Genomic DNA, 20013 nt, shown 5'->3' with positions numbered 1-20013 from the left:
ATTGGTTCATCATTGTTATCCCAGCTTGGATTTGATTTGGTAATGATCTGTGTTTTTCTCAGTTATATTTGCAAAGTGTTTGCCCTTATACTTTCCTTATAATGGCATTCAACAAACATCTTAGCAAATACTGAATATAGTAGTATGTAGAGGAAGCTTGTTATGCTTATCAACATGCAGCAGACTAAAAGTATTCAGAAATTAGATAAGGGCCAGAAGCAAAGTTAAAAGCATTTACAGCCTTACACTAACTGATTCAGTGAAGGGTATGCTGAATGTAAAACATTGCACAGATCTCAGGTGGCTAACCTCAGCAAGTTTGTCTAAGTATGAGGGGTGTACCTACTTCAGGACCACTTTCATGTGAAAGAGATGGACAGTGTCAATGAGATGAAAATGAATGAGCCATGTGAGTCAACAAATGGAGGGTTACACTCAGATGTATCATTGTATAAAACTGTGGTGTAAGTAACAGAAGACCTTGGACTAGGAGAGTTTAGTCCTCCTGCAATAGGTAATGAGTGGGTAAGATATCTACAAGAAATTAATCAAGGAGAAACCAAAGTTAAATAAGTTAGTGACTTTAAGAAATATTTAAGGCTTCAGAGTGTTGTATACAACCAGGAACCGCTACTCCAGCTCTTGCACTAAGCCCATAACTTGCAGAGAATGTTAACAAGCCAGAGCTACACTTGGATGAATCTTCACGTTCATTGAAATCCATGACAATAATAGACGTCTCACCCTCAGCTGTGACTCATACCACAATGATTACTTTATCCTCCAGGTATCCAGGTATTTCCAAATTTTTCCCTTAGTGTGTACATTACACTTGAAGTACACCTGATTGTAGATTTTTGAAAATGACACTGGATGTACAAAAACATCACATTTAAGGTTACAAAATATTTGAACCTCCATCTGGGCCCAACAGAAAGAACTATATCTGTAATCCAGAAAAAGACTAGATTGGAGATCCTTTACCTGTACTGTATCAAATAAGGTGTAGATAACAAACCAAATATTGATTCTGCAGTGAACACAAAATCATGTGCCTCATACCTAATATACTTGTGTGAACTTATATTGATAATGAGCAAACACTTTTCTGATTTTTTTTTTTTTTTTTTTACAGCTTCAGATCTAATTTTAACTTCTCTGTGATTAGATAATTAACCCACACTGAAAAAAAGATAGTGAAATAAATACATATCATTTATGATAGATGGGTGTGAAGGCATTAAAACTTCTGGATGAATGCTACATTCATTTTAATTCTATGAAAATAAAGTTCAAGAAAATTTAGCAACAAGAATTTTTTAAAAATTATAAATCATTTGGGATCTCTTACCCATGTCACTTACACTTTCTCTATGACAATCTGAAAATAAGAAAATGTAACAAATAAGAACTCAATACAAATGAGACTATATATGAAACTCTGATACAGTAAAACAAATGCATACGCACACAAATATACTGTACACAGGAGACAGAGAAATGAGGCCATATAATGACTAATCTTGCTGATGATGTATCACAGAAATAACTGTGAGTGTATTTAAGGTTTAATAGAAATATGCAACCCATCATCGGAACAAATTAGGGAACATTAAGAAGATAACAATTTACTCATCAGTAGCAAAACTTATTGTAAGTACATGCTGAAAAAAATATTTACAGTATATATTAGACCCAAATTTGAGTGCAGTATGCATTACCAGTTTGACCACCCTATATGAGATAAAAAGTTTCTGTGAAATCTGCAAAAGATACTGTGCTTGTGGCAGCAAAGACTGCTTGAAATAATGATGATGAACTATGAGAAAAGGAGGCCAACCAACAAATTATTCATACTGGAAGAGGGAATATGAGATTACAACTTCCAAATTTCTCAATCAATTTGACAATGTCATTATGAGAAAGCTCTTTCAAAATGTCAGATGCCAATTAATAAAGTACATCACAAGAAAATTATGCTTGAAATAAGTTTGAAAAGATGTAAAGAAATAGAAACTGATTAGTAGATGAGTGAGAAGCAAAAAAAAATGGAAAATTGTACTGCAAAAAGTTTAAGAAAAGAGGCCCCACAATTGTGAAATATCTTCCACATATTGTACAAACCACACACACACACACACACCCACCCACCCTCAAGCATACATAGATTTGACTTATTGCATTTACAAGAAATAATAAGGTACAAGTACAAACCATTGAAAACACTTTTAATTACATACTATGATGAAGTTAAAAGAAAGTATTTCACATTTGAGTATTATCTTTGAAAATTAGAAATAATATTTAAAAAATAATATTTACTTTATAGTATCAAATAAGAGTATTGTTCTAAAATTCTGACAAAAATCCTTTACCATCAATTACATGTAAATACTAGTACGTAAACAAGATTGACATTACCTTATATAATGTAACTATGAAGGATAGAATGACACATCTATATTAATAAGCATACTTATAAGCTTTACAATATTTTCTGTATTCCCAGTCCTGTTAGTGATCACAATGTTAAATGAAGCTTAGAACATGCAGTTAGACAATGAAACCTACTAAATAAAGTAACAGTGTTTCATGTGTAAAAGGATGAATGATCCATAATGAGCATTCATTCAAAATAACGATAATTCGTATGAATCACAGGACCAACAAAGAATCAATCCAAATGCGATAAGACAAAATAACTTTGTTTCTCTAACTTGCTGTAATACAACATTACAAAACATTTGTATCTTTTCCTTAGCCATCCCATCCAAGTTAAATATGTCAAAGTCATCTAAGTACCACACGTGAGGCAAACAGAAAATGAGGGGCAATAGATATACTTGATAAATTAGGAGCAAAGAAAGAAAAAATCAAATAATAATGAAGGAAAGAAAGCAGAGGAATATATGAGATGGAGATGAAAGTTATAAGAAAAGATATGAAAAACTGGGAGATAGAAAAAAAAAAACACTACCAACTTCTCCCACATACATAGTAATAACTTAGATAATAAAAATAACTATAAACAAAAGGGTACAAATCATTAAATACTCAAATATTTGTACCATAAAATAAGAATGCAAGTGTATCTTTCATATTAGTCTAAATCACTTACTCATTTTCCCCAGGAAAAGCTTGTCTTTGATCAAAAGTATTAAAAATACAGTAACCAAGAAGCCTTAAAACATTTCTAAAGTTACTTTTCTGGCTCTAGCATGATGGTGAAAATGAGAATGTAAAAGTTAACAGTATATTTCTCAACCATGACCCTTGGGTAATTTAAAATACAATGCGGTACTGTAATGTAGTCTAAGCTACACCCAACAGATAACTTCCTGTACATTAGGTTCTGTCAAATTCTAATTATTGTATTTAAGGCACAAGAAACTACATTTCATTACCATCTGATGTGAATACTGCTCTGGGAGGTCTGACTTTATGGTTAATGTAAAATATTCTATTTTTACTGCATTTTAGAATATATATGATTACTTTGAACATTCTTCTGAGCTACAACTGCAAATGAAATAATATTCCACTGAATATTTCAAAAATGTAAAGAGCACTAACAGACCAAAGCACCATGAGCAAATGTAGAAAATAGACGAACATGTTCCACAACAACGACCACAGCACCCATATGACAGGACCATGTTGGTATGCTTCCTCTGGGCAATATGAGAAGTAAAACATCAGTTTAGCATTCCTTGGATGAAGTGCAAATTATTATAAAATAAGATATACTGAATTAAGATTTTCATAGGTTTATGCATTTTATCAAATCAAATAACCTAATGTGTCTGTAATATACTTGAACTTCATACATATTGCCTACAGTGAAGCATCACATTCACTATTTTTATTTTTTCCAAGTTCTAAAAATACTTTTGGTGGCTTTACTGCACATTATTTTTTTCTGATTGAATACTTTCTTTACATCAGTATTACTGCAAAATTTCTGTCATATGTGTTCACTATTTCCTGTCTAATTCTTTTTCTACAACATGCAGGAGAAAGGTGTGTAGTTTTCTTTTGCCATTGTCTTGAAAGATAATACATGTAATGCATGTAGTATTTGATAAGACATGTGCTATCTTTTTGGAATTCTGCCAACCAACAAAAATAGACAACAGTGAAAGTCTTCAACCTCCATCTATGAAAACAATAGCATGTACAAGTTCAGGAATTTTCTTCTACATCAAATGAACTTCTTTCATTTATCATGTGGAGAGCATATATGACATCTTTGGTGACTAAGGAAATACACATAGAACACTATATATATCAAACACTCTGTATGAAGTCATGAGGGAAAAAATGTAAAAAGTCAAGAAAATTAATTACAAGTATTGTTACCATTTCTAAGTTGATTAAGTGAAAACTACACTACTTACTGCATTACATATGTTAGTCTACAAGGAAGTTCTTTTCTGCAAGTCATATAAAAACTTGGCAGTAATGCTGAAGTGCAGAAAAGAATAAGCACCAACACCTTTGTATTTGGCACCATACAGGAGCATCATCAGTATGTAATTATTCATCAGATAGATAGCTCTTCAAAGAATTTTTTTTAAGTGCTTGATAATACAAGCCATACTTTTTGAATCACTTACTTCTCTTCATTTAGAAAATAAACTATGATTAGTGCTCTGTTTATCTTATCTTTACCATAAAGGGTTAAGACTTAAACCAATGGCTATAATATGTACAAAAACTTTCTCAAAAACTGTTTGGAATTCATTGGCTGCTGGAATCAGTGTTAGTAACCCATATATATTTCTGAAGATCTTCACATAGGGGACTCATTTCCTAAATATAGAGACTGAAACAAATGTACTGTTTACTGTTGTACTGTACATGTGTCTCATAGTTACATCAAGCATCAATGCAACACATTTACAGAGAACTGGAAGCTAGAATTTACTTGTAACTTATCATACCAACAAATTAGTCATCTAAATCATTTACAAATCTGATTAAAATTATTAAAGCTACAGAAATAAAGCATATGTTACTTATAAAGCTTCATAAATTAAGACAGCAAACTGAAGGAGTATAACAATCTACTCTGATACAATTTGAAAATACAATTCCCCTTGAAAGAAATATTTTCTATTCTTAATGCATTAACTCTATCTGGTTAAGAAAAGTAGTTTTGAAGAATTTATATTATCTATAGAGATGAGATATTATAAATCAGTGAGAGAACTCATTCAGATCTGGCTTGGCATTACTGCTAATCATCCAATCCATACAGCATAGTTTCCATGGACATACTCCCATCAGTTCATGCAGAACAGCTAAAGCCATACCTATTACATGTCCTTTGCTATCTACCCAATTACCATCCATGAAAGGATGAACATTTATGGGGGCTTTCAGAAAACAGGAAATGGTCTGGGTGGGAAGTAGACATTGAATGCAACTGATTTAAAAAAAGAAGAAAAAAAAAAAGGCCTGTATAAAGAGATACCAGGACAACTTGAGTATAGGTTCCTTCCTGTTTCAAAGAATTATTCCATGTTCACATTGTCAGGGCTATTGTAAAACTTTAGAAATTCCTTAACATGTCATGTGACTTTCTTTCAAGATGGGCAGAACTGCTGCTCTGTAGCTTGACTTGGGTTCTTTTCAGAATTAACTCTTCTGAAGTATAAAACTCAGTATTTTTTTACTTTTTCTTAGCGACAAACACCAAGAAACTCTATGCATTTTGTCAGTTATTTTCTTCTCTCTGATTTGTATCCGTCTCTGGTTTCTCAAGCTACCACACACACATACACATGGCACTCCAGAGCCAACAACCCAAATGCTGAACATACTGGGCTCCCAAATGCCAGCCTCCCCACCATCATCCTCATGGTCTAGGGGAATGCTGTAAGCTTATCATTCTTGGTGGCCCAGGTTTGATTCTCCAGAATGAAGATGTAAAATTGTGTAGAATGAATTAAATAGGAACATTACAATTAAGGAAAATGGTGAATTGGTTTAAGACACAGAAGCCTTTGCTAAAATAAATATTCATTTTTTCTTTTTCATCAACTGACAGTGATAAGCCTCACCACAGGTGATTTTTTTCACACATGGTGTACCTTAAGCAGGCAGAGTCTAGTAACACCAAAGGTCTATCTAAGAAAGATAATATATACCCAAAATCAATAAGAAGCTTTGAGTAATTATACTGTAGGTCAAAAGAAAGTAATAGTAATACCCTGGATGTCTTTCTGGAGGATCCTCCAGCCCAAAGGTCTCTCTCTCTCTCTCTCTCTCTCTCTCTCTCTCTCTCTCTCTCTCTCTCTCTCTCTCTCTCGATATTAATTTGTCCCTAGATATCTTGTTGCAGCTCTTCTAGCACCTCACAGAAAACATTATAAAGGTCCACATATGCATAATACCAAGTGAGGGTCAGAGTCGAGTTCCAAATGCCCCTCTTGGTAATATCCACCATGGACAGGTTCTTCAAAAAGGCTAAAGTTGAGCACATCTTCCTGATATCATACCTTTCTAGAGGCTTCATCCCTGGTTGGAAAAGTGTATTGTTATCATGATTAGTGCTGATATCCTTCTAGCTGATTATTTATCCTTAGTTCTAAAATCTGAGAACAGATGTCCTCTATGGTAATTGTCTGAGACTTGCAAATACTGTAATCGTTTAGATTGTCTATTTCCATAAAATATGGAGTTTACTTTTGGAGAGTTTCCTTGCTTAAATTAAAAAGGTTATATTTTTAAATTCAACAGCTAAATTTTATTTAAGCAATTTTCAGTTATGCTTCACCTTAACCTAACTTGTCCCTAAAATCCAACTGATTTTGACATCTTGACATCATATGTATCAAAGTGACTTATTTACCAGAGGCTTGTATGACCCTACCACTAGCTAGACCATGCAGTACTCAACAAGTTGCTGCATAACATGATTATTGTGTAGCTATTGGCATCTCAAGGGTGGGCTATTCTTATAACTGTTTCTTTCCTGACACATCTAAGCTTTGGAACTCTCTACCCTCTTGTGTCTTCCTCAATTACTATGGCCTGACACAATTAAAAGACAGGGTTTCACTTCCAAAATTTTTCAATACTTTCCCTTGTCTCTTTCCCTTTCACTAACCTCTCTATATATCAATTAAGGTCCAGCTTTGATAAGAACTTTTGTTGTTGACTGGAGCTTAAAAAAAAAAGGTAAAATGTTTCACTTTTATTGGTGCTGGAAATGGCTTAGCCTAGTGTAGGATAAACTGTTTCCCCGAGAAAACATTCCATTGTGTTTTACTAAATTACATTTCTTTGATGTACTGTCCAACTTCAAAATGGCAACATTCCATTTCCATGAGCTCCACAGACAACATTTCATTTAGATTGGATATATCCATCAAGAAACAGGGTAACACGAGTATAAAACTCTCCGCCCATTCTTTAAAGGGTAATGATCTATTTCAGTAAGATTTGATCCATACAGGAATTGTTCCATTTGGACACATCTCTTTAAAGTTAACATTCCCATTGGACATGTTCCTTAAAATGGAAGCATTCAGATTGAACAGGAGAAAATCCATCAAGGCACTGTTCCATTTAGACATGTCTCTTTAATAGTGACAATAAAGTTACTATATCCTTTGCAGATGATCTGGAGAACTAGCTTTTCAAATGACAAATAGGTTCTTGAACAGTATATGTAAGGGGATATTTCAGTGTGCTGACCACTCCAAAGAAACACTTTCCATAAGCAAAGGCACTCATGGTGTTTTGTTCCTTAAGTACCTAATTTCATTACCATGAATAATACTGGTTCTGAAGATACTTTGTTATACCACAACAAAATTGTTTTCAGAACTGTCACTATAAAGGTCCTATTTCATGAACCACCATTATCAGAGGTTCTATTTGCTACTAAAAAATGTTTCAATGTAACTAACAAAATATTATTTGTTCTAACAGGGCTTCATCCATATTATAACAAAGTATATGGACACTTGATGTTGAAAGGAAAAACTACCAACATGGGAAACCAATGTAACTATTTACATAAACAAGTCTTCTTGTCCACTGAAAGTGAATGCACAAAATATCGAGTCTTATCTTGCCACTTATTACAAGATCATCTTAGCCTAACTGGCCAGGGCATTAAAGTATTTTAGAAAATACTGAGAATAATGATCACTCCCTTCACACCCCACTGAAATAAGATGATTCCATATATTCACGAAGGAAAACAAATACTCTGCATACAAAAATCACAGAATACTCTCTAAGCTCTTCAAAACTAGATGTGCATCTAATGGCAAAATGTAGAGGCTTACAAAAGCACTTCAAAAGATCAATGAATATCACTAAACAACAATATTCTTCCAAAGAGAGCATAAAGCCAGAGAACTGAGTTGTCAGGCAAAGTTCCAGTACAGCCAGGTCAGGTGAGGATATTCTGGACAATGGTTGGGTAGATAGCCACGGAGAAGTATTATTGTAAAGTGTGGGTATACTCCCAAGGTAGGATAACTAGCAGCATTGTTGGGCCAATATGGGTTCTCTCAGGCATTCACAATAGCAAATTTCGATACAGAAAAATATCTCACAGACTCAGTTTATATGGAACAGTGACAGTGCTAATCCTGAAGTCTCTCTTCAATGCAAGAGGCATTTGACCCATATATGAACATAAATTCTAAGAAAAAAAGTAACCATAATGAATGCAAGTGCTACTTAAAACAATGTTTTCTGTAACTTGCATCACAACTAAAAGTGTACAGATATAGCCATCAAAACTATGAAATATTTCTCTCAAGAGGACTATCATTCTAAATGTTCCACTGGCAAAGCTAGTATATATATATATATATATATATATATATATATATATATATATATATATATATATATATATATATATATATATTTTTTGCTTTGTCACTGTCTCCCACGTTTGCGAGGTAGCACAAGGAAACAGACGAAAGAAATGGCCCAACCCACCCCCATACACATGTATATACATACGTCCACTCACGCAAATATACATACCTACACAGCTTTCCATGGTTTACCCCAGACGCTTCACATGCCCTGATTCAATCCACTGACAGCACATCAACCCTGGTATACCACATCGATCCAATTCACTCTATTCCTTGCCCTCCTTTCACCCTCCTGCATGTTCAGGCCCCGATCACACAAAATCTTTTTCACTCCATCTTTCCACCTCCAATTTGGTCTCCCTCTTCTCCTCGTTCCCTCCACCTCCGACACATATATCCTCTTGGTCAATCTTTCCTCACTCATTCTCTCCATGTGCCCAAACCATTTCAAAACACCCTCTTCTGCTCTCTCAACCACGCTCTTTTTATTTCCACACATCTCTCTTACCCTTACGTTACTTACTCGATCAAACCACCTCACACCACACATTGTCCTCAAACATCTCATTTCCAGCACATCCATCCTCCTGCGCACAACTCTATCCATAGCCCACGCCTCGCAACCATACAACATTGTTGGAACCACTATTCCTTCAAACATACCCATTTTTGCTTTCCGAGATAATGTTCTCGACTTCCACACATTTTTCAAGGCTCCCAAAATTTTCGCCCCCTCCCCCACCCTATGATCCACTTCCGCTTCCATGGTTCCATCCGCTGACAGATCCACTCCCAGATATCTAAAACACTTCACTTCCTCCAGTTTTTCTCCATTCAAACTCACCTCCCAATTGACTTGACCCTCAACCCTACTGTACCTAATAACCTTGCTCTTATTCACATTTACTCTTAACTTTCTTCTTCCACACACTTTACCAAACTCAGTCACCAGCTTCTGCAGTTTCTCACATGAATCAGCCACCAGCGCTGTATCATCAGCGAACAACAACTGACTCACTTCCCAAGCTCTCTCATCCCCAACAGACTTCATACTTGCCCCTCTTTCCAGGACTCTTGCATTTACCTCCCTAACAACCCCATCCATAAACAAATTAAACAACCATGGAGACATCACACACCCCTGCCGCAAACCTACATTCACTGAGAACCAATCACTTTCCTCTCTTCCTACACGTACACATGCCTTACATCCTCGATAAAAACTTTTCACTGCTTCTAACAACTTGCCTCCCACACCATATATTCTTAATACCTTCCACAGAGCATCTCTATCAACTCTATCATATGCCTTCTCCAGATCCATAAATGCTACATACAAATCCATTTGCTTTTCTAAGTATTTCTCACATACATTCTTCAAAGCAAACACCTGATCCACACATCCTCTACCACTTCTGAAACCGCACTGCTCTTCCCCAATCTGATGCTCTGTACATGCCTTCACCCTCTCAATCAATACCCTCCCATATAATTTACCAGGAATACTCAACAAACTTATACCTCTGTAATTTGAGCACTCACTCTTATCCCCTTTGCCTTTGTACAATGGCACTATGCACGCATTCCGCCAATCCTCAGGCACCTCACCATGAGTCATACATACATTAAATAACCTTACCAACCAGTCAACAATACAGTCACCCCCTTTTTTAATAAATTCCACTGCAATACCATCATAGGGTGGGGGAGGGGGCGAAAATCCTGGGAGCCTTGAAGAATGTGTGGAAGTCGAGAACATTATCTCGGAAAGCAAAAATGGGTATGTTTGAAGGAATAGTGGTTCCAACAATGTTGTATGGTTGCGAGGCGTGGGCTATGGATAAAGTTGTGCGCAGGAGGGTGGATGTGCTGGAAATGAGATGTTTGAGGACAATGTGTGGTGTGAGGTGGTTTGATCGAGTAAGTAACGTAAGGGTAAGAGAGATGTGTGGAAATAAAAAGAGCGTGGTTGAGAGAGCAGAAGAGGGTGTTTTGAAATGGTTTGGGCACATGGAGAGAATGAGTCAGGAAAGATTGACCAAGAGGATATATGTGTCGGAGGTGGAGGGAACGAGGAGAAGTGGGAGACCAAATTGGAGGTGGAAAGATGGAGTGAAAAAGATTTTGAGTGATCGGGGCCTGAACATGCAGGAGGGTGAAAGGCGGGCAAGGAATAGAGTGAATTAGATCGATGTGGTATACTGGGGTTGACGTGCTGTCAGTGGATTGAATCAGGGCATGTGAAGCGTCTGGGGTAAACCATGGAAAGTTGTGTGGGGCCTGGATGTGGAAAGGGAGCTGTGGTTTCGGGCATAATTGCGTGACAGCTGAAGACTGAGTGTGAACGAATGGGGCCTTTGTTGTCTTTTCCTAGTGCTACCTCGCCCACATGAGGGGGGAGGGGGATGGTATTCCATGTGTGGCGAGGTGGTGATGGGAATGAATAGGGGCAGCCAGTGTGAATTGTGTGCATGGGTATATATGTATGTGTCTGTGTGTGTATATATATGTGTACATTGAGATGTATAGGTATGTATATTTGCCTGTGTGGGTGTGTGTGTGTGTGTACATTGTGTATGGGGGTGGGTTGTGCCATTTCTTTCGTCTGTTTCCTTGCGCTACCTCGCAAACACGGGAGAAAGCGACAAAGCAAAATAAATAAAAAATAAAATATACATATATATATATATATATATATATATATATATATATATATATATATATATATAGGGGATAGGGGTGAAAGAATACTTCCCACGTATTCCTCGCGTGTCGTAGAAAGCGACTAGAGGGGACGGGAGCGGGGGGCCAGAAATCCTCCCCTCCTTGTATTAACTTTCTAAAATGGGAAACAGAAGAAGGAGTCACGCGGGGAGTGCTCATCCTCCTCGAAGGCTCAGAGTGGGGTGCCTAAATGTGTGTGGATGTAACCAAGATGTGAAAAAAGGAGAGATAGGTAGTATGTTTGAGGAAAGGAACCTGGATGTTTTGGCTCTGAGTGAAACGAAGCTCAAGGGTAAAGGGGAAGAGTGGTTTGGGAATGTCTGGGGAGTAAAGTCAGGGGTTAGTGAGAGGACAAGAGCAAGGGAAGGAGTAGCAATACTCCTGAAACAGGAGTTGTGGGAGTATGTGATAGAATGTAAGAAAGTAAATTCTCGATTAATATGGGTAAAACTGAAAGTTGATGGAGAGAGGTGGGTGATTATTGGTGCATATGCACCCGGGCATGAGAAGAAAGATCATGAGAGGCAAGTGTTTTGGGAGCAGCTGAATGAGTGTGTTAGTGGTTTTGATGCACGAGACCGGGTTATAGTGATGGGTGATTTGAATGCAAAGGTGAGTAATGTGGCAGTTGAGGGAATAATTGGTATACATGGGGTGTTCAGTGTTGTAAATGGAAATGGTGAAGAGCTTGTAGATTTATGTGCTGAAAAAGGACTGATGATTGGGAATACCTGGTTTAAAAAGCGAGATACACATAAGTATACTTATGTAAGTTGGAGAGATGGCCAGAGAGCATTATTGGATTACGTGTTAATTGACAGGCGTGCGAAAGAGAGACTTTTGGATGTTAATGTGCTGAGAGGTGCAACTGGAGGGATGTCTGATCATTATCTTGTGGAGGCTAAGGTGAAGATTTGTATGGGTTTTCAGAAAAGAAGAGTGAATGTTGGGGTGAAGAGGGTGGTGAGAGTAAGTGAGCTTGGGAAGGAGACCTGTGTGAGGAAGTACCAGGAGAGACTGAGTACAGAATGGAAAAAGGTGAGAACAATGGAAGTAAGGGGAGTGGGGGAGGAATGGGATGTATTTAGGGAATCAGTGATGGATTGCGCAAAAGATGCTTGTGGCATGAGAAGAGTGGGAGGTGGGTTGATTAGAAAGGGTAGTGAGTGGTGGGATGAAGAAGTAAGAGTATTAGTGAAAGAGAAGAGAGAGGCATTTGGACGATTTTTGCAGGAAAAAAATGAAATTGAGTGGGAGATGTATAAAAGAAAGAGACAGGAGGTCAAGAGAAAGGTGCAAGAGGTGAAAAAAAGGGCAAATGAGAGTTGGGGTGAGAGAGTATCATTAAATTTTAGGGAGAATAAAAAGATGTTCTGGAAGGAGGTAAATAAAGTGCGTAAGACAAGGGAGCAAATGGGAACTTCAGTGAAGGGCGCAAATGGGGAGGTGATAACAAGTAGTGGTGATGTGAGAAGGAGATGGAGTGAGTATTTTGAAGGTTTGTTGAATGTGTTTGATGATAGAGTGGCAGATATAGGGTGTTTTGGTCGAGGTGGTGTGCAAAGTGAGAGGGTTAGGGAAAATGATTTGGTAAACAGAGAAGAGGTAGTGAAAGCTTTGTGGAAGATTAAAGCCGGCAAGGCAGCAGGTTTGGATGGTATTGCAGTGGAATTTATTAAAAAAGGGGGTGACTGTATTATTGACTGGTTGGTAAGGTTATTTAATGTATGTATGACTCATGGTGAGGTGCCTGAGGATTGGCGGAATGCGTGCATAGTGCCATTGTACAAAGGCAAAGGGGATAAGAGTGAGTGCTCAAATTACAGAGGTATAAGTTTGTTGAGTATTCCTGGTAAATTATATGGGAGGGTATTGATTGAGAGGGTGAAGGCATGTACAGAGCATCAGATTGGGGAAGAGCAGTGTGGTTTCAGAAGTGGTAGAGGATGTGTGGATCAGGTGTTTGCTTTGAAGAATGTATGTGAGAAATACTTAGAAAAGCAAATGGATTTGTATGCAGCATTTATGGATCTGGAGAAGGCATATGATAGAGTTAATAGAGATGCTCTGTGGAAGGTATTAAGAATATATGGTGTGGGAGGAAAGTTGTTAGAAGCAGTGAAAAGTTTTTATCGAGGATGTAAGGCATGTGTACGTGTAGGAAGAGAGGAAAGTGATTGGTTCTCAGTGAATGTAGGTTTGCGGCAGGGGTGTGTGATGTCTCCATGGTTGTTTAATTTGTTTATGGATGGGGTTGTTAGGGAGGTAAATGCAAGAGTTTTGGAAAGAGGGGGAAGTATGAAGTCTGTTGGGGATGAGAGAGCTTGGGAAGTGAGTCAGTTGTTGTTCGCTGATGATACAGCGCTGGTGGCTGATTCATGTGAGAAACTGCAGAAGCTGGTGACTGAGTTTGGTAAAGTGTGTGGAAGAAGAAAGTTAAGAGTAAATGTGAATAAGAGCAAGGTTATTAGGTACAGTAGGGTTGAGGGTCAAGTCAATTGGGAGGTGAGTTTGAATGGAGAAAAACTGGAGGAAGTGAAGTGTTTTAGATATCTGGGAGTGGATCTGGCAGCGGATGGAACCATGGAAGCGGAAGTGGATCATAGGGTGGGGGAGGGGGCGAAAATTCTGGGGGCCTTGAAGAATGTGTGGAAGTCGAGAACATTATCTCGGAAAGCAAAAATGGGTATGTTTGAAGGAATAGTGGTTCCAACAATGTTGTATGGTTGCGAGGCGTGGGGTGTGGATAGAGTTGTGCGCAGGAGGATGGATGTGCTGGAAATGAGATGTTTGAGGACAATGTGTGGTGTGAGGTGGTTTGATCGAGTGAGTAACGTAAGGGTAAGAGAGATGTGTGGAAATAAAAAGAGCGTGGTTGAGAGAGCAGAAGAGGGTGTTTTAAAGTGGTTTGGGCACATGGAGAGAATGAGTGAGGAAAGATTGACCAAGAGGATATATGTGTCGGAGGTGGAGGGAACGAGGAGAAGAGGGAGACCAAACTGGAGGTGGAAAGATGGAGTGAAAAAGATTTTGTGTGATCGGGGCCTGAACATGCAGGAGGGTGAAAGGAGGGCAAGGAATAGAGTGAATTGGAGCGATGTGGTATACCGGGGTTGATGTGCTGTCAGTGGATTGAATCAAGGCATGTGAAGCGTCTGGGGTAAACCATGGAAAGCTGTGTAGGTATGTATATTTGCGTGTGTGGACGTATGTATATACATGTGTATGGGGGGGGGTTGGGCCATTTCTTTCGTCTGTTTCCTTGCGCTACCTCGCAAACGCGGGAGACAGTGACAAAGTATAATAAAAAAAAAATATATATATATATATATAATTTGAAGAATGCATTACCATATACAGTAAGCCTTTATTACAGGAATATACTATAACAATAATCTCTACCCATTAATTCCATCAATGCACATAACCACATAAAGCAATATTCCAAAAGAATTCTTTAATGCTTTGTAGCAAAGCTCCATGGCAAGTGTGATTCCGAACTAGTAACCTTACGCTGGGGAGGAGGTCTGTTAGTTGGAGCCTGAGAAAGTGCATCCAAAGAGCTCATATTAATGTTAGGAAGATTGAGGCGGGTCATTAAAGGATTCAGTTCATTCTCATCATTGGCTATTGTTACCTGTTCCCACTGACGACTGGCTGAAGAAAGCTTGATGGCATCAATGACAGCCTGAACATACTGTCCATCTTCAAAGGTGGCAGCACTAGAGACAGGTTCCTTCAGCCAACCATGTTCACCATCTCCTGTGGCAAAGGCTTCTTTGAGTGCTCCAACCAGTCTGAAGAGTCCCTGAAGGTATGACCGCGGTAATAAAGAATTGATCCTAGCACTATTGTTCTTGTTTGTAAGATGAGCTACATCATCTGGGCCTTCATGTAGCAGTTCCTCCTTTTCAGCAGTATGGTTCTGACCATATAGGTTTGGGCCACACACAATTAATCTTCCCCGGCTGCCACAAACAACCACCTCTTGAATAAAGCCTCCTGCCATATGACTATTAAGAGTAACTGTTACACAAGCCCCACCATCTAAGATCATCTGAAAACTGCAAAAATCATCACTATCAATCCACCTGATTCCATTAATTTTCTCAGTGCTCTTTGTGAAGGTGCGCATCATGCCATGGACACGATTAGCACGCTGTCCTGTAACAAAGGACACAATATCAATGATGTGACTCCCTACCATGGTCAGGATACCCCCACCCATCAAGTGACTGCACATCCAATCAAACTGATTTCCGATCATGCTGCCACAATGCACTCGCACATCGCACACATTGACTGTGCCTACGTAGCCCGCCTCAATTTGTCGCTTCATATGTACAAATGCAGGGAGGAATCGAAGTCCATGGGATATAACAGAGATGAGTGATGGATAGTACTGGGCAGCATGTACCATCTTCAGCACCTCAAGCTGAAATTAAAAAAGAGTAGACAATTTCATTATCATAATTTCATGGCTATATTTGACACAGAACTATTTTCAAAGATAAAGGCTTTTGTCAAAGACATAAGTCCTTATCAACATCAGGCCTTCAATGAAAAAAGGAGAAAAATAATTCCTTCAGATTTTCATCATATACTCGGATAAGATTTATAAATAAATGATGGACATCTAAGTGTTATGGATTTATTAATCTTTATACCAACAGAAAAGATAAAGTACTCTTATTATGTTAATCTTTTAGAAGCATTTAGAATTAATTATAAAAGATAAAGTACTCTTATTATGCTAATCTTTTAGAAGCATTAATTCTAAGAAAGTCTTATAAATCAATTCTCAAAACTACAGTGATGGACTCTGTGAGAGTGCATTCTATAAAGGAATGTATTGGAATACACAAGAGGCCAGGAATCCTCTCCATATTGTGTCTCACTTTGTAAAAATGGAAACAAAAGAAAAAGTCAAGCAAGGAGTGCACATCTTCCTCAAAGACTCAGCTTGGGGCATTCTACTGTGCATGGATGTAACCAAGATGCTGAAAGGGAAAGACAGATAGTGTAGTATGTATGAGGAGAGGAACATGCATGTTTTAACTCTTGAGTGAAAATAAGCTCAATGGGAATGGGGGAAAATGGCTAAGGAATGTCCAAGTTGTAAAGTCTGAGATTAGTGTTAGGGTGAGAGCAAAAAAGGATGGGGTGGCATTTCAGCTGAAAGAGAAGTTGTGAGAATATATTAAAGAATGTAAGGAAGTGAGTTCCAAAATTATGTGGATTTTGAGAGGTGGATGATTGTCAGTGTTTATGTAACTAGTGGACAGAGGAGGATGAAAGAGAGGGCAGTATTTTGTAAGGGGCTTTGTGAGTGCATCAGCAATTGTGATGCACAGGATTGGATACAATTTGTAGATGTAAGAGTGGATGATGTGGTAGCTGAACATATTATTGGTGGGGGGAATGGGGTACCCAGTATAAATGAAAATGGAGAATATCTTGTCAAGTTCTGTGATGAAAAAGGACTGGTGATTAAGAGTACCTGGTTTAAAAAAGGTGCATATATAAGTATACATGGGCAAGTAGGTGTAGTGGCAAGCAGGCTGTACTGAATTATATACCGAGTGACAAGCTTGCAAAGGAGAGACTTTTGGATGTGAAGGTGCACAGAGGGGCAGCTGGTGGGATATGCAATCACCTCTTGGTGGAGGTGAGTGTAAAAGTTTGCAGTGGGTTTAAGAAAACAGGAAATCACTGGGTGGGAAGAGGTGGTGATAGCGAGTGAATCTGGAAAAATGGTTTGTTTGCAGAGATACCATGAGAGACTAGGTGAGAAATGGCAAGAGGTGAGAGTAAATGAAATTAGAGGAGTGAATGAGGAATGAGTTATTTAGGGAAGAGTTTGCTTACATGTATTGGGGAAGGGTTTGGCAGTAAGAAGGTGGGATGAGAAAATGAACATTGCAAGTGAATGATAAAGAGAAAGGATACTACCTGCAGGGAAGGAGTGCAAGTGATTGGATAATGTACAAAAGAAAGTGGTGGTAAGATGTCAAAAGGAATCCACATATGCTGAAGAAGGAGGCAAATGAGACTTTGGTTGAAGGTGGTGAAAGCCTTGCATAAGATGAAGTACGGCAAACTGGCTGGAGTGGATGGGATCCCATGGCTCGTGTATTTGTCAAAAAAGGGGGTGACAGCATTGCTGATTAGTTAGTAAGGATTTTCAATGTATATATGGCTTACGGAGAGGTGCATGAGGACTGACAGTTAGCCTGTGCTGGAAAGTGCCATTATATAAAGTTAAGGGGATACAAAAGTTCATGCTCATATTACAAAGGTATAACTTTATTGAGTATCCCTGGTATGTTGTGTGTTAAAGAGGTGACTGAGGAGGTGCTGACATGCATAGAACTTTAGACTAAGGAGGAGCACTATTACTTTACAGGTGGATGATGATATATGTATCAAGAGTTTGCTTTGAAGGATTTGTGTAAGAAACACTTAAATGAAGAGAGGAATTTGCCTGTGGCATTTATGGGTCTAGATAAAGTGAATGATGGGGCTGAAAGAGATGCCATGTGGAAGGTGCTACAAAGATATGGTGTGAAAGGAGAGCTACTAGAAGCAGAGGAATTTTTACTAGAAGAGAAATAAGGCATCTGTGTCCATAGGAAGGGAGGAGCATGAGTGGTTCCAAGTGAAGGTGGGTTCATGTCAGGGTTGTGTGATGTCACCATGGCTGGTGGTGAGGAAGGTACATGCGAGGGTCTTATAGAAAGGGCCAGGTCTACAGAATACAAAGGGTGAGGGGCCCCCCAGGGTTAACTCAGATGCCATTGCAGATGACATGGCTCTGATACCAGACTTGAGTGAGAAACTGCAAAAGCTGCTGCTTAAGTTTTGCAGAATGTGAGAAAATGAAAAGTTGAGAGTTGATGTGAATAAGAGTAAGGATACGATTTTTAGCAGGGGGAAGAAACAGGTTATTTCGAGTGTGATTTTGAATGGAGACAACCAGAGGAAGTGGAGTGTTTTAAACATTAAGGAGTGGACATGGCAGCAGATGGAACTATGAAAGGTGGGGGGGTGAATCATAGGTGAGTAGGGGCACAAAGGTCCTGAGGGCACTGACGAGTGCATGAAAAGAGATGTCTGCATCTGTAAGGTTAAAATGGGTATGTATGATGGTACACTAGATAGTCCTCACCATGTTGTAAAGGTGCAAATCATGGGTCCTAAATACATAAGAAAAGAACAAGGTGGATGTATTGGAAATAAAATCTTGAGGACCATATGTATCGTAAGGAGGTTGATCATGTAAAGAATAACAGTGTAAGAGAAAGATGTGGCACTATGCTGAGTGTGAATGACAAAGATGAATAAGGTGTGCTGAATTGGTTTGAACATATTGAGAAGATGAGTGAAGAGTGTGAATGACTAGAAGATATACATGTCAGAAATGGAAGTGGTTTGGATATACTGAGAAGATGAGTGAAGAGAGTGAATGACTAGAAGATATACATGTCAGAAATGGAGGGAGCAAGGGGAAGGAGGAGATGGAAGGGTGGAGTGAAAGAGGCTTCGAATTATTGGGGCCTGTACATACTTGAAGGCGAAGGAATGCATGGGACAGAATGAAATGAGAAGTGATGTGGCACACAGGGGGTAATGGACATCCTGTTAATGGGCTGAATCACGACAGATAAAGTGGTTAGGGTATACTGAGGAAAGGTTTGTGGGGCTTGACTCAAGAGAAGAGGCATTACATAGAATAGCTAGAGAGTGGATGTGACCAAATCAGGCTGTTATTCATGGCACAACACCTACATGAGAAAAAGCAGATTTATATAAAAAAAAAAGTAGGAACTTATGATTAAAGGAAGCCATATATTTATATAACAATATGATACAGGACATGGCATGCATCTGGTTAGATCAGCAGACTTCTTTACCTGACAAAGGCCAGCTGGCCTATCACATAATACATGTTTGCCAATGCCAAGAGCCTTGACAGCAATCTGGGCATGAAGGTCTGGTTGACATATGATGAACACCAAGTCTACATCTTTCCTTAACAGCACATCATCTACCTAAAGTAGGATAAGTCATACAGTAAATGATAGCAAATTTTATGAACTGCACTACTTCAGTTTCAGGAAACATGTTAAAGCAAAACAAACTGTTGCAGGTTTATTTATAATGACAGCAAAACCAAGAGCATTTTTAGAAAAATTTCCTAACTATAGTACTACAAGATTTAAATTTACATGTGCAAGGGATATGATGTATTTGATTGATTAATTATATGTATTTATAGGAATAAAATATAGTTCCCACAATCATTTAACGCTTCTGATGTATCATTATAGAGGTTTAAGCTTGTTGCATTGCACCTGGTAAGTTGTATGGAAGTGCCGTGGCATGCATGGAGCAGCAGATTGAGGAGGAGCAGTGTGGTTTCAGGATTGATGTAGGA

General features: G+C 38.4%; 1 protein-coding gene across 3 annotated transcripts in view; it reads right to left on the bottom strand.

Moving 5' to 3' along the window:
- Nucleotides 1–1254: 1254 nt before the first annotated feature.
- The window catches only part of LOC139759203 (glucose-fructose oxidoreductase domain-containing protein 1-like), a 29206-nt gene continuing 10447 nt past the window's right edge, over nucleotides 1255–20013 (bottom strand). Inside the window, exons 3-5 of one of the 3 annotated variants that reach the window (XM_071681270.1) lie at nucleotides 19490–19627; nucleotides 15214–16011; nucleotides 1255–1381 (exon numbers count right to left, since the gene is read on the bottom strand). In XM_071681270.1, the coding sequence (XP_071537371.1) occupies nucleotides 1361–1381; nucleotides 15214–16011; nucleotides 19490–19627 (957 nt within the window). In that variant the 3' untranslated portion in view covers nucleotides 1255–1360. Of the gene's footprint in view, nucleotides 1382–14280; nucleotides 16012–19489; nucleotides 19628–20013 lie in introns of those variants that run through there. The other 2 variants (XM_071681269.1, XM_071681268.1) reach the window with 2 other exon arrangements.

The sequence above is a fragment of the Panulirus ornatus genome, chromosome 32 (assembly GCF_036320965.1).
Source record: "Panulirus ornatus isolate Po-2019 chromosome 32, ASM3632096v1, whole genome shotgun sequence".
Classification (NCBI taxonomy): domain Eukaryota; kingdom Metazoa; phylum Arthropoda; class Malacostraca; order Decapoda; family Palinuridae; genus Panulirus; species Panulirus ornatus.
The sequence above is the reverse complement of the archived record's forward strand: the minus strand, read 5'-3'. Positions and strand labels throughout refer to the sequence as shown.